General features: G+C 40.6%; 2 protein-coding genes across 3 annotated transcripts in view; one reads left to right on the top strand and one right to left on the bottom strand.

The window, feature by feature from the left end:
• The window catches only part of LOC106082749 (probable beta-hexosaminidase fdl), a 367,897-nt gene that overhangs the window by 44,526 nt on the left and 307,683 nt on the right, over positions 1-15,688 (top strand). The window lies entirely within an intron of this gene.
• On the bottom strand, positions 6,063-12,285 carry LOC106082755 (E3 ubiquitin-protein ligase HACE1). The gene is made up of 2 exons (XM_013245474.2): positions 12,199-12,285; positions 6,063-6,840 (listed from the first exon to the last, which is right to left on the bottom strand). The coding sequence occupies exons 1-2, from the start codon at positions 12,199-12,201 to the stop codon at positions 6,238-6,240; spliced, it is 606 nt and encodes a 201-aa protein (XP_013100928.1). The 5' UTR covers positions 12,202-12,285; the 3' UTR covers positions 6,063-6,237.

The raw sequence follows: 15,688 nt of genomic DNA, 5'->3' as shown, positions 1-15,688 counted from the left end.
AAAAAGGGATCATGCAAAATTTCAGCCAAATCAGATAAGAGCTGCGCCCTCTAGGGGTTCAAGAAGTACAATCGCGAGATCGGTTTATTTGGGAGCTATATCAGGTTTTGGACCGATTCCAACCATACTTCGTACGTCTGCCGCAAAATTTCAGCCAAATCGGGTAAGAGCTGCGCCCTCTAAGGGCTCAAGGAGTGCAATCGGGATTGGTTTAAATGCAAGCTATATCAGATTTTAGACCGGCTCATGTCATTATAGTGTAAAGTGTAGCGTTACTAAGATTTTTGAGGGCTCAAGAAGTGCAATCGGGAGATTGGTTTAAATGCAAGCTATGTCAGATTTTAGACCGACTCATGTCATTATGGTGTAATGTGTAGCGTTACTAAGATTTTCTGAAATCAGCATTAAGTTGCCGATAGGTTTAAATCCATCAATCACTTTTTAGGGTGCTCAATGAGAAAATAGAAATGAAACCGCTTGAGTTTAATGACAACATCAGTGTAGTCTTTATTTCAAATCTTACAGCTATTTATACTAGAATACTAGTCACTATAATATGTTCTTATCCTATTGTTAATATTGCTGTGTGGTCTAAAAATGCATCGAAAACTACCAAATATTGTAATTTCGTGTCAATCGAAAGTTGCCCAAAAATGCAAGCGTTGCCTAAAGTGTATTGAGACGGTCAGTGACAGCAAGTATGTTGCCATCTGCAATGTTTACACACACACATGGTTCATGCTCATGGTTTCATATTACTTGTGAGTTCCAATTGAACTTCGGAACTGATTCCATACCACTAGTATGTCATAACAAAAGGGAAAATACTTTATGACTTATGAGTCATATATTTGAGTGCATTTTTGTAAACAAAAGGGAAGACACGCTATGCTATGTTGATGGTCATATAAGATAAACACACTATACAATACTTGACACGTATTTTGTGGGTCACTGTGTAAAATGTCAGCCAAATCGGTTAAGAATTACGCCTTTTTGAGGCTCAAGAAGTACAAACGGGAGATTCCATGTAAAATCTACATCGAGTTTTAGACCGATTCGAAACATATTCGCCGCATCTGTTGAATGAAAAAATCACGGTACAATATTTTGGCCAAATCGCATAGAAATTGCGCTTTCTAGATACTCACGAAGTATAATCGCGAGATCGCTTTATATGGTAGATTACAATCCCAAATTTGGATATCGGGTTCGATTTCTACTCCCAAATACTTTGTATTTGAGCCCCATATTGCCATGGCCTGTAAATTAGTCCTGTTTGGGCGGTGTTTTGCTGAAGGAGTGGACCCCCAGAAACTTGCTCCCGAAAGTGGGTATCAATTTCGTGCTCTACTCCCCAAAACATTTCATTTGAGTCCCATATTGCCATAGTCGGAAGTATGTCCGATATCAGCATCATGCTCTACTTAATACTTGAGTCCGAAATCGGTTATCAAATTCATTTTGTAATCACAAATAACTTTCATTTGGGCACCTTCTTGCAATTGCCAGCAAATATGTACGGTTTGGTGGGTGGGGTCTAAAAACCTGCAACATTGTGCTCTACTCTCTTTGAGCCCCAAATTGTCATGGTGTGCAATCACGTCCTATTCGGGGGTTATTATAGGCGTGGGACGTCCCCCGGGGCAGTTGGTCCCGAATGCTGATATCAGATTCATGCTCTACTCCCAAATATCTATAATTTGAGTCCCGTATAACCATAGTCCGCAATCATGTCCGGTTTGGGGGTGTTTTGAGGGATAGGGCTGTCACTGATTGACTTGGCCCTGAAAATATATATCAGACTCGTGTACCTTTTATTTGAGCATTACAATGGTCAGCAAGTACGTCCTATTTGGGGTGTGTTATGGGTTTGGGGAGGCCCCATAGACACTTTTTCCCGAATGTTGATATCAGGTTCGTGCTCTACTCCCAAAGACCTTTCAGTTGAGCCCCATTTTGCTACGGTTGGTAAATTTGTCCCCCTAAATCTAAATCGGATATCCTAAAATTGGATATCGGATACGATTTCTCTACTTAAATGCTATAATTTGAGTTTTATATTGTCGTGATTGGTTTATTTATATATTTGGTGGGTTTAGGGAGTGGGGTCGGTCGCCCTAGGCTCCCCATCTAAAATTTGGTTACAAATTTTTTGTTTTTAGGTTACCATAAGGGGGCAGACAATTTCGCTTAAATTTCAACTCCCATCTCTGAAATTTGGCGTTTCTGAACTCTGGAGAGTACGTTCACCCCCCCCCCCCCCACTCCTGTCGATATCAACAAATGTAAATAGTACCCTATTTTCACCACGGGATAATTATGAGTCATCTGTACAAATTTCAAGAAAATCGGTTTGGCCGTTTTTATAGCCACCACCATAGGATGGGTGGCTAATGTACTAATCTAGTCATTCCGTTTGTAACACCTTGAAAAGTATATATATTCTTGATCGGCACGACGTTCTGAGTCGATCTAGCCATGTCCGTTCGACCGTTCGTTTGTCGAAATCACGATAGCGGTCGAAAGCGTCGAGTTAGCCACTTGAAATTTTGCACAGATAATTAATGTTGATGTAGCTCGGTGAGGATGGCAAATGGGCCATATCGGTTCAGATTAAGATGTACTTCCCATATAAACCGATCTCCCGATTTGACTTCTTAAGCCTGCGGAAACCGCATATTTTATCCGATTTGGATTTGAAATTTCCAATGTAGTGTTCTGTTAAAACTTTCAACAACTGTGGTCTATAACTTGATATAGCTCCCATATAAACCGTCTCCCGATTTGACTTCTTGAGCCCTTTCGCCCGTCGCAATTTTTGTCTGTTTTGGCTGAAATTTTGCATGTGGAGTTCCGCTATGACTTCCAACAACTGTGCCAAGTATGTTCCGAATTGGTCTATGACCTAATATAGCTTCCATATAAACCGATCTTCCGATTTGACTTCTTGAGCTTTTCCAAGCCGCGAACGTTCCGAATCGGCCTATAACTGGATATAGCTCCCACACAAACCGATCTCCAGATTTGACTTCTTGAGCTCTTACAAGCCACAATTTTCGTTCCATTTGGCTGAAATTTTGCGTGTAGTGTTCTGTTAAGACTTTCAACAACTGTGCCAAGTTCGGTCCGAATCGGTCTATAACTGGATATGGCTACCATATAAACCGATTTCCCGATTTGACTTCTTGAGCTCCTGAAAGCCGCAATTTTTGTCCGATTTGGCTAAAATTTTGCATGTGATGTTCCGTCATAACTTCCAACAACAGTGCCGAGGACGGTCCATATCGGTCTATAACCTGATATAGCTCCCATATAAACCGATCTTCCGATTTGACTTCTTGACCCCGTACAAGCCGCAATTTTTGTTTGATTTGGCTGAATTTTTTCATGTAGTGTTCTGTCATGACTTCCAGCAACTGTGTCAAGTACGGTCCAAATCGGTCTATAACCTGATATAGCTCCCATATAAACCGATCTTCCGATTTGACTTCTTGACCCCGTACAAGCCGCAATTTTTGTCCGATTTGGCTGAAATTTTGCAACTGTGCCAAATACGGTCCAAATCAGTCTATAATCTGGTATCTGGTATCGATCATCAATATTCGATTCCTAGAAGCTTTAATTTTTGCTTGTTTGACAGAAGTTTGATATGTAGAATTAAATTATGTCCTTCAACTGAATTTATTTTGTATACATTTTTAGCGGAATCCATGGTGGTGGGTGATTCGGGCCTTGTTAAGACTATGCGGAACAGACAAACCAACAAACAAACTTACTTTACTTTAATTGGCTATGACAGAATATTTGTTCCACTAGCCGAACGTAGAATAGCGTTCCAAGCGCCTCGATCTTCTGCGCTCATTCTAAAATCTCTGACACCAAGTTTCGAGGTGTCTCCCACCACTTGATCTTTCCATCGGGCTTTTGGTCTTCCCGGTTTGCGTGTACCACCGTGTTTGCCTTCAAAAGACCTCTTTGCAGGAGCTTCTTCATCCATTCTGACAATATGACCAAGCCAACGCAGCCGTTGTATTTTGATGCGTGTAACTATGCTATCGTCGTCATACAGCTCATACAGCTCGAGGTTCATACGTCGTCTATATTCTCCATTAACGCGCACCGGTCCATATATTTTACGAAGAATCTTTCTCTCAAATACTCCAAGCACTGCCTCATCTGCTGTCACAAGTATCCATGCTTCAGAACCATATAACAACACGGGTAGCATCAGTGTCTTGTAAAGTGTAGTCTTCGTCTGTCGAGAGGTGGCATTGTTTCTAAACTGCTTACTTAGTCCAAAGTAGCATCTGTTTGCCAGTATTATTCTTCGCTTACTCTCAAAACTGGTGTCTTTCGTTTCGGTTACGGCGGTGCCGAGGTAGATAAAGTTACTGACTATCTCAAAGTTGTGGTTCCCAACTTTATTCATTTTCTTTATCTGCTCGGTTGTGCAAGGCTTTTTGGGAGTTGAAACCATCCATTTCGTCTTATCTCAATTTACTGCCAGACCCATTTTCACTGACTCTCTTTCGATTCTTTCAAAGGCTGCAGTTACTATTGGGTTGCCCAAAAAGTAATTGCGGATTTTTCATATAGTTGGCGTTGACAAATTTTTTCACAGCTTGTGACTCTGTAATTGCATTCTTTCTTCTGTCAGTAATCAGCTGTTACTTTTAGCTTGCTTTAGAAAAAAAGTGAAAAAAAATAATATTTGATTAAAGTTCATTCTAAGTTTTGCATTTACTGCATTTACTTTCTTTTAAAAAATCCGCAATTACTTTTTGGGCAACCCAATACTTCCGGTGACCGACCTATGATATCGATGTCGTCGGCATAGGCGAGTAGCATGTGATTAGTGTGCCATATCTATTCACGTCTGCATCTCGTATAATCTTCTCCAGCAGTATATTAAAAAGATCTCACCATAGGCTGTCTCCTTGTCTGAAACCTCGTTTGGTATTAAATGGTTCGGAGAGATTCTTTCCTATTCTTACTGAGGAACGCGTATCATCAAGTGTCATCCTGCAGTGTCTTATTAATTTTGCGGGGATACCAAACTCAGACATGGCTTGAAATACCTTTGAACGTAAAGGAGTATCGAAGGCGGCTTTGTAGTCAACAAAGAGATGGTAGGTGTTAATTTGTCCTTTTCGGGTCTTTTCCAGGATTTGGCGCAGTGTGAGTATCTGGTCTAGGGTGGATTTATCAGGTCTAAAGCCGCATTGATAGGGCCCAATTATCTCATTGACTTTAGGTTTTAATCTTTCACACAGTACGCTCGAGAGTATCTTGTATGCGATGGGGAGGAAACTTATTCCTTGTCTCCTTTCTTGTGTACGGGACATAGTATGCTGAGGTTCCAATCATTGGGTATGCGTTCTTCTAGCCAGATTGCGCAGATAAACTGATGCCTTATCAGCGTGTCGCCTCCGGTCTTAAATAGTTCAGCTGGTAACCCGTCGGCTCCTGCTGCATTGTTGTTGTTCCTTAGTAGGGTCACTGCTACTTGGACCTCATTCTGACTAGGACCGCATTCTGACTCATCAGGGATTGGTTCTGCGGTATCCTCTTCGCCGCCAACGTCGGACACTAGCAATTGGGTAAAATGTTCTTTCCATATTCTCAGCATGTTATCTGTGTCAGTTACCAGATTTCCTTCTTTGTCTCTGCAGGAGTGTGTGCCTACACCAAAGCCATCGGTTTGATGTTTAATTCTTGGGTAGAATTTCCGGACTTCATTCTGACTCCTGTACATCTCAATTCGCTCACACTCATGTCTTTCTATTTCCTTTTTCTTTCTGCGTTGCTACTGATTGCAGGGTTGCTCTATATGCCGCATTCTTGGCTTCAGTAGCATCTCGACACTCTTGGTCGTACCATGGGTATTTTAGAGGAGGCTTCCAGCTTCCAACAAACAAACACAAATTGATTTTTATACATAAGATTTAACTTTTATAATCTCTCAATTTTAATCATTATATTTTAGTTAATTTGATTCATGTACTAGATTAAGACGGCTATATACTTAAATTTAAAATCCTGTAGGATCCTGCAGGAATAATAAATAAATAAATTATCTTCTTTTCCATCTCGCGATACAATCGACATTCAAAGAGCCAGCAACCCTCCAGGGGTTCAAAACTTTTGGGACACTCTAACATACTCATATACATATATTCATAAATATTTATAACTAATTTCAATAATTGGCTAAAAGTTGTTATTTACTATAATTTAGGTTCGTTCCCCTGTTAGCACTTCTCGCATTTCCTTGGTAATACAGCACAAATCCATGGGCATGATACCTGCATAATTTTCATAGAACTTCAAATCGGGCAAGGCATTACAAACAATTTTGGCCATTTCAATTAAATTTTTTTTCACTACTATGTGTAGTAGGCTGTCTCCACAACCAAGTACCTCCATATCGATAATCTGCACATTATTCTGCAGGCAAAAGTTTAAAATATCCTTTACCAAATCTTGCATGTTGCGGCGTACAGCTTCATGGATTATGGTATAGCCATTGTCGTTGTAAGGACGAAATGTGCGACACAGATCCTTTTGTATGCTTTCATGCAGTGTGTCATAATGTTGTAACAGTTTGCGAAAGCTCAGTAAACACTCATGGTGAGATCTTTCAATGGCCACATGTATGGGAGTTCTTCCTTCTATGTCCTGTTCGTAAAGATGGTAACCCTGGCGCACTAACGGTATAAATAGTTCATATTGATTGCGACGACAGACATAATGCAGGAGATTTTCGCGTTGGGCATTACGTCCTTGCATCAAAGCATCCAAGTAGAAACTTTCGATTGTTTGACAAATAATGGTGGACTTGAAAAAAAAAAAAAATTTTTTTATTAATGACGGAAAATGTTTAGATCTCAATAAAAATAAAAAGCGTTGATTTTATAGCCACGGGAATTTTTTTTCAAAAATTTTTATTTCTATGGGAAATTTTGTTCAATTTTTTTCTATAGAAAATTTGGTGAAAATTTAATTTCAGTAAAATGCTTCTAGCAACAACACACTCTTTGCTGACTTTTAAAGGTTTTTTGCTATACTATTCTTTGAATAGAAAGCTTTAAACAATGGCCCAAAAGGACAATATCCTGCAATGGAATCTCAATGAAATTTCGTTGCGCCTTTTTCTACTTTGAATTTTCGACAATTAAAGAGCCTTTAGTAAAATACCATGCTACAAAAATAGTTTATGTTTATCGCTTGACTACCAGTATAAAAATATAAATGCCTTTGTCTGAATCCTATATGATTTGTATTGGTCTATGAATTCGCTCGGAGGGTTAAGGGTTATTAACGTTTAGGTGTTTGATATACTCTATTCTCAATAGTCTTTATTTCAGACGGATATTGTCATGATGTCCGATTTGGGGGATTTTCGGGGGTGAGGTGGTCCCCTAGACACTTGGCCCTGAAAAAATATCGTAAGCATCGTAATCAAATACCATTTATTTAAACTCCATATTGCCATTGGTTTAAGAGGGAGATGGGGCGACTTCAAACACTTGGCCCCCAAATTTGTTCTCTTTGGGGGGGGGGGGGGGGTGTTTTGGAAAAGAAGCTGTGCCCCAAATACATGGTCGGTCCCGCATTTGGATATCAGATTCGTTTTCTATTCCCAAATACCTTTATTTGAGCCCCACATCGACATGGTCGGTAAATATGCTCGATTTAGGGGTGTTTTGGGGAGTGGGGTGCTCCCCCAAACTCTTAGCCCCGAAGATATATCAGCATCGTCCTCTACTCTCAAATATCATTTATTTGAACCCCATATTGGCATTGGCCTCAAAATTGGATATCAAATTAGTTTTCAAATCCAAAATACCTTTCATTTAACCCCTTATTGCAAAAGTCAGCAAATATGTCTATCGAGATCCCCTACCTTTAATACCCAAATTGTCATGATGACCAAATCCGTCCCATTTGGGGGTTGCTATGGGGCTGGGACGTCCCCTAGGCAGTTGGCCCCGAATTTTGATATCAGATTCGTCATTTACTCCCAAATGCCGTTCATTTGACCCCCCATATTTCCATTGTCGCAAACATGATCGGCTTGGGGAGTGTTTTGGAGGATGGGGCGGATTTGAAATTATATATCAGATTCGTGTTCTACTCTAAAATACCTCCTATTACAGCCCCATATTGGATTGGTCAGCAAATACGTCCTATATGCCTATTTATATGGGTGGCCCCATAGACGCTTTTTCTTGAATATTGATATCAGATTGCTGCTTTACTCCCAAAGACCTTTCATTTGAGCCCCATATTGCTATGGTCGTAAATTTATACTCTTTTGGGGTGTTTTTGGGAGGCCCCACTTGGCCCCACATTTGGATATCAGATTTGTATTCTACACTTGAATATCTTTTATCTAAGCCCCATATTGCCATGGTCAGTAAATAAGTCCTGTTTGGGGGGTTTTGGGGAAGGGGTGGACCCCCAGGAACTTGGTTCCACATTTGGATATCAGATTCGTATTCTACTCGCAAATACATTTCATTTGAGTCCCATATTGTCATGGTGGGTAGGTTTTGGGGGTTGGGGTGGTCCCCCTAACACTTGGTCCGCGCAATTGGATATCAGATACGGTTTCTTATCCTAAATATCTTTCATTTGAGTCTCTTATATTGTTGTGATTGGTCTGAATATATATTTAGTTGGTTTTAGGATGGGGCGGTACCCCATCCAAAATTTGGATACCAAATTTTTATTTTTAGTGTACTATAAAAGAGGTCACAAAATTTCGCTTAAATCACACCACACATCTCCGAGATCTGGCGTTTCTGAAAATTGGGGTAAGGGGGAGGCAATTACAGTCACAAGCTGTGAAAAAATTTGTCAACGCCGACTATATGAAAAATCCGCAATTACTTTTTGGGCAACCCAATATCTTCTGCCATAAATATCTGACGATTAATTGGGCTTCAATGCAAATTTTAAGAGCTTCCGGTCATTGGATTGGTTTCCGACAATATATTTTCGAGAATTAAAGCAAAAAAAAGGCAAAATTTACAATATTCCCTGTTTTACAAAATCCTTATGGCATTAATTGATGGCGAATAATTGTTTAATTTTGGCAAAATTGGCTGGTTGCCTGAATGAATGTTAGCTGCAGAAATTTGAGATGTATTTTAATGAAGACTTGGAAAACAAAAAAAAAAAAAAACAAAACAAAACAATTCTGGAGGATGCAAATTCCCAATCCCTCCTTTGGATCCAGTTGAATATTGAAGAGTAGGTGGACATTTGAAGCTCCGTCCACCAGACCACAACACCATATAGCATTACAATTCTGACAAAATGCAAATTTTGCCCATGAACACTGAGGAACAGGGGCAAACTTCTCACATATCAATGCGTGTAGTCCAATTCAAGTTTTAAGCTCAATGATAATGGGCCTATTTTTTATAGCCGATTCGATCGGCGTGCCAGAGTGCGACACCTCTTAGGAGAGAAGTTTTACATGGCATAGTACCTCACAAATGTTGCCAGCATTAGGAGGGGAAAACCACCGCTGAAAATTATTCTGATGGTCTCGCCAGGATTTGAGCCCAGGCGTTCAGTGTCATAGGCGGACATGCTAATCTCTGTGGTACGGTGGCCTCCGGTCTGACAACTGCAATATATACCCAATTCACACGCAGTCTAAACCCTCAACTTTTTCCAATGGCTCTCTTGCAGGTGTGTAGGGCACGAATTGCCTTTCTTGCCCTTTCCAAAATGTTGAATTTCAAGTTCAATTTCCTGTCCAGCAAAACACCCAGGTATTTTGCGCTTTCTATAAATGGAACATTCTCTCCTCCCAATGAGACAGGTATCTCCTGCTGGAATGAATTACTTCTGTCTTGCTCGGATTTACGCCTAGACCAATTTCGGTAGCCCACTTTCGCACGTAGAGCTTCCTGAAGTGTATCTCTAAGAGTGTTGGGTAACTTTCCCCTAACCCCAATAGCCAGGTCATCAGCATACGCGACCACTTTTACACATGTTTCTTCCAGAGACAATAATATACTGTTAATGGCTATATTCCAAAGTAGAGGAGACAGTACACCTCCTTGAGGTGTTCCTCTGCTCACCCATCTTTCTTACGGTCGAGTTGATGCCTAGAAACTCCAACTCTTTCATGATCGACGTCGGTTTTTCATTTTTGAAAGCACCTTCGATGTAAAGAAATGCTACACTTGCATATTCCTTGACAGCGAGAGAACCCTCTAGTAGCCGACTAGGTAGTGAAGGACCGTTTCAGTGGATTTGCCTTTACTGTATGCATGCTGCTGCCGCGACAGGCGATCTCCAGGGATCTTTGCCCTAAGATATGAATCTATCAACCTCTCAAGAGTCTTCAGCTTAAAGGATGACAGACTAATAGGACGAAAATCTTTCACCTTCGTGTGGTAAAGGATGACAGACTAATAGGATGAAAATATTTCGCCTTCGTGTGGCAAAGGATGACAGACTAATAGGACGAAAATCTTTCACCTACGTTTGGCAAGGTTTTTCTCTGTTCAGAATGAAAATGGCCTTTGTGTCCCTCTTTTCCACAGCTATATATGACATGCTGATACAAGCAGAATATATCTCTCTAAGCCGAGGAACCAGTCTATCAGACTCAGCTTGTAATTCAACCGTTGATATATCATCAGGGACTGGCGGCTTAAGGGGGTCGAAACTTTTTAACGCCCAAAGAATTTTCCGCTCAGTCACAATTTCCCCAATAACCTTCCAGAAAGAAATAGCAATGACAACCGCTGCTAGATCCACGTTGTTCATTGGAGAATTTTCCGGGATATGTGTGTCAACGATAAGTTCTAGTGTATCCCTGAATGTTCTGAATGTATCCCACATACCAACACCAATGACAACCTCTTCTAGAGCCACCTTGTTTGTTGGAGAGTTTTCCGGGAAATGTTTGTCAACGATAAGTTCTAGTGTTTCCCCACTAGACATTGTCCATACATTCTTGAGTCTTGAGGATAGGATCTTCCTTAGCCTAGAGTCTGTATAGGCCTCAATACCAGCCTACAAACTGAAGTAGACCCAGGAAATTCCGCAAAGACATCGTAGTATACTGATGACAGTCCATTGACTATCCCACTCTAATTATTTCTGGTTATGCAGCCCTGTTCTACTCCCTTGTCGACTACTGCCATCACCAGACTGTCCCTAGCGACATTAGCAAAGGTTCTTGGACCCGTCTTACTGTTGTACGCCCTAGTTCTTTAGGCATGGGATGCCCTCCAGGTGAACGCAGCCTTATGGCTGTCTGCGGTGCAGTTTCCGAATGTAGTCTTTGGGGTAGCCTGTACAGCGAATCCCCGAGCTCAATTTAGGGAGTCTATCATCCTATCAGTGAGAGTCTTAAGATCATTCGCACTAAGCCTCTCAATAAACCTAAGAGCGATGCGTCTTCTATTATTCCAACCTCTTAAAGATGGTGTTGGCATGGCGGAAAGGCCGATGGTCTAGGCAAATTATAAGCAAATTATAAGCATGCAAAGAAAGAATAGGTTCGGCCTTGTCCTTAAGCCTCGAACCAGGTGTTTTCGTCAAAAGCCCCTGTCAGCTAGTGAAGCCTGCAGCAGCCGCTGCACCAGTCGAAGTTTCAGTAGCAGATAGCATGCTTTGACCTGACACCACCACCGCAGCTGTTGGGTCTTTGGAGTCCATTCTAAGCCTACTCTCGAGCTCTAGATCTGCCACCACACTGGAAACAGAGGCAGGTCATAAACCGCCTAAAGGATGACACTACCGTGGCTTTTCCTGGGTGACTTTTCCGAACTTCTGCGAAAATAACCACCAATTACGAGATAGCGCTCCACTCAAAAGGTTCAAACAAGAGTCTTATAGTCTGCTATAGCTCCCATTTAAAGCGATCTTAGGATTTTTCTTCTTGACCCCCAATAGGGTTAACATGAAATTTTGCACAATGACTTCCCTCTGCAATCTCCATCAACCAAACCATGTATAGCCTGAATTGCTCCATAAGCTGGTATAGCTCCAATAGCTTAGCAATTCTTATTCATTATTCTTTGCTCGCCTTTATACCGAGCAAAGAACTTGACAAATGCTATCCATGGTGGAGGGTATATAAGATTCGGCACAGCCGAACTTAGCACGCTTTTACTGTTTTTTTGGCTATTTAGTTTTTAATATCAAGGATTTTCTTCTCACCATTTTATTTGTATTTTTTACTTTTTTCACCTTATTGCACGATTGAAAGCCACAAATTATTTATCTGCTATTGCTTTAATGCTTGTTATGACTGTCGACAAAAACTGTTCGCTGTGGTGGCAACGAATGCCAGTTTTATATACAAAAACTCGAAACATTGGGAAAACCCCCATAAGAGTAATTTTGTTGCACACTAATTTTACAGCAAAGTAGGGGCAAGCTCCTACTGTTTGTTTCCATCCATCTTCGGCTGAAAAGAAAAGCCAAAATAAAACAAATTATAATACCCACCCCCTAAGGATGGGGGTATATTCATTTTGCCATTCCGTTTGCAACACATTGAAATATCCATTTCCGATCTAGCCATGTCCGTCCGTCCGTCTATCTGTCTATTGAAGTCACGCCACAGTCTTTAGAAATAGAGCTATTGAGCCGAAACTTTGCAGTGATTCTTTCTTTGTCCATAGGCAGGTTAAGTCCGGAGATGGATATAGCACCCATAAAAACCGATCTGACGATTTAGGGTCTAAAGCCCATTAAAGTCACATTTATTATCCCATGTCGTTGAAATTTGGGACAGTGAGTTGTGTTAGGACTCTCAACCTCCTTGTTCAATATGGCCCGGATCGCTCCAGATTTAGATATAGCTGCCATATATAAAGTCTGGGGCCCATAAAAGTCGCATTTATTGTACGATTTCGCTGAAATTTAGGACAGTGAATTGTGTTAGGACTCTGGAACTCATTGTTCAATTTGGCTCAGTTCGGTGCAGATTTTGATATAGCTGCTATATAGTCCGACCTCTCCATTTAGGGTCTTGGGTCCGAAAAAGGCGCATTTTTTGTACGATTTCGCTGAAATTAAGGACAGTGAATTGTGTTAGAACTCTCAACCTCCTTGTTCAATCGGTCCAGATTTGGATATAGCTGTCATGTAGTCCGATCTCACGATTTCCGATTTTAGGCCCATAAAAGTCTAATTTATTGTTCGATTTCGCTGAAATTTAGGTCAGTGAGTTGTGTTAGGCTCCTCGATATTCTTCTTCAAGACGGCCCAGATCGGTCCAGATTTGGATATAGCTGGATATAGGGCCCATAAAAGTCGCATTTATTGTCCGATTTCGCTGAAATTTAGGACAATGAGTTGTGTTAGGACTCTTGACCTCATTGTTCAATTTGGCTCAGTTCGGTCCAGGTTTTGATATAGCTGCCATATTATCCGATCTCTCCATTTAAGGTCTTGGGTCCAAAAAAGTCGCATTTATTGTACGATTTCGCCGCAATTCGGGACAGTGAGTTGTGCTAGAACTCTCGACCTCATTGTTTAATTTGGCCCAGATACGGCCAGATTGGGATATAGCTGCCATATAGTCCGATCTCTTCATTTAAGGTCTTGGGTCCATAAAACGCGCATTTTTTGTACGATTTCGCTGAAATTTAGGACAGTGAATTGTGTTAGGACTCTGGAACTCATTGTTAAATTTGGCCCAGATAGGTCCAGATTTGGATATAGCTGTCATATAGTCCGATCTCACGATTTCTGGTTTTAGGCCCATAAAACTCGCATTTATTGCCCGATTTCGCTCAAATTTAGTACAGGGAGTTGTGTTAGGCTCCTCGATATCCTTCTTTAAGACGACCCAGATCGTCCAGATACTCCGATCTCTCGATTTAAGGTCTTGGGCCCATAAAATGTGCATTTATTATCCAATTTTTGACACCGTGACTTATATTGGACATCCCATAGTCCTATATGATTCAGATCGGTCAATATTTGAATATAGCTGCCAAAAAGACCAATAGTCTGTTCATTAAAATTGAACAGTGATTTGTATTTATTAGACCCCTCAATGTGCTTGACCAATTTGATTCAAATCGGATCATATCTCGATATAGCTACTATGGGTGCATAAATAATAGGCCCATATTATGATGAAAGATGGTGGGTATCCAAAGTTCGACCTGGCTGAACTTAATGCGTTTTTAATTGTTTTATTTCCCTGCCTGTTTTGAAATTCCCATATTTATTTGCAAAAACATTAGCGGACAACAGAAATATGGAGACCTACATATCTATACGGGCTCTATACGCGAATTTTGAAACGGTATAGAATATTAAAAAGGCTTTGGAAATCACTTTGGAATTAGTGAACATCGGATCTACTACAGTTTATTTGACAGTTCTATAAAGAAAATCTGTCAAATAAACCTTTTTTCAAAACTATTGTAAGTTTTGTGAATATGGCGGTAAGTTTTTAGTTTTATTTTACCAAGAAGTTGGGTTCGCATCATGTGATAAAGGTAAACAACAAGTAAAAGCGTACTAAGTTCGGCCGCACCGAATCTTGGGAACCCACCACCATAGATTTTGTTAAATATTTATACAAAATAAATTTTAGTTGAAGGGCATAATTTTATTCTACATACCAAACTTCAGTCAAACCAGCAAAAATTAAAGCTTCTAGGAAACGAACAAAGCTAATCGAGAGACTGGTTTATATAGGAGCTATATCAGGTTATAGACTGATTTGGACTGTACTTGGCACAGTTTTTGGAAGTCGCAACAGAATATCGCATGCCAAATTTTAGCCAAATCGGACGAAAATGGAGGCTCGTAAGGGTTCAAGAAGTCAAATCGGGAGGTCGGTTTATATGGCAGCTATATCAGGTTAAAGACCGATTTTAGCAGTACTTGGAACAGTTGTTGGAAGTCGCAACAGAACACCGCTTGCAAAATTTTAGCCAAATCGGACAAAAATTTCGGCTCGTAAGAGCTCAAGAAGTCAAATCGGGAGATCGGTTTATATGGGAGCTATATCAGGTTATAGACCGATTTTAGCCGTACTTGGAACAGTTGTTGAAAGTCGCAACAGAACACCGCTTGCAAGATTTTAGCCAAATCGGACAAAAATTGCGAATCGTAAGGGCTCAAGAAGTCAAATCGGGAGGTCGGTTTATATGGGAGCTATATCAGGTTATAGACCGATTTTAACTGTACTTGGAACAGTTGTTGGAAGTCGCAACAGAACACCGCTTGGAAGATGTTAGCCAAATCGAACAAAAATTGCGGCTTGGCTCAAAAATCAAATTGGCAAATCGGTTTATATGGGAGCTATATCAGGTTATAGACCGATTTCAACCGTACTCGGCACTGCTGTTGAAAGTTGCAACAGAACAATATGTGCAAAATTTCAGTAAAATCGGACGAAAATTGGCGCTTCCAGGGGCTCAAAAAGTCAAATCGGCAGATCGGTTTATGTGTCAAATTATGGACCGATTTCAACCGTACTTGGCCAAGTTGTTGGAAGACGCAACAGAACACTATGTGCAAGATTTCAACCAAATCAGCCAAAATTGCGGCTTGTAAGGGCTCAAGAAGTCAAATCGGGAGATCGGTTTATATGGAAGCTATATCAGGTTATAGACCGATCCGAACCGTACTTGACACAGCTGTTGGAAGTCATAGGAAAACACTATGTGCAAAATTTTAT

The sequence above is a fragment of the Stomoxys calcitrans genome, chromosome 5 (genome assembly GCF_963082655.1).
Source record: "Stomoxys calcitrans chromosome 5, idStoCalc2.1, whole genome shotgun sequence".
Lineage (NCBI taxonomy): Eukaryota > Metazoa > Arthropoda > Insecta > Diptera > Muscidae > Stomoxys > Stomoxys calcitrans.
The sequence above is the reverse complement of the archived record's forward strand: the minus strand, read 5'-3'. Positions and strand labels throughout refer to the sequence as shown.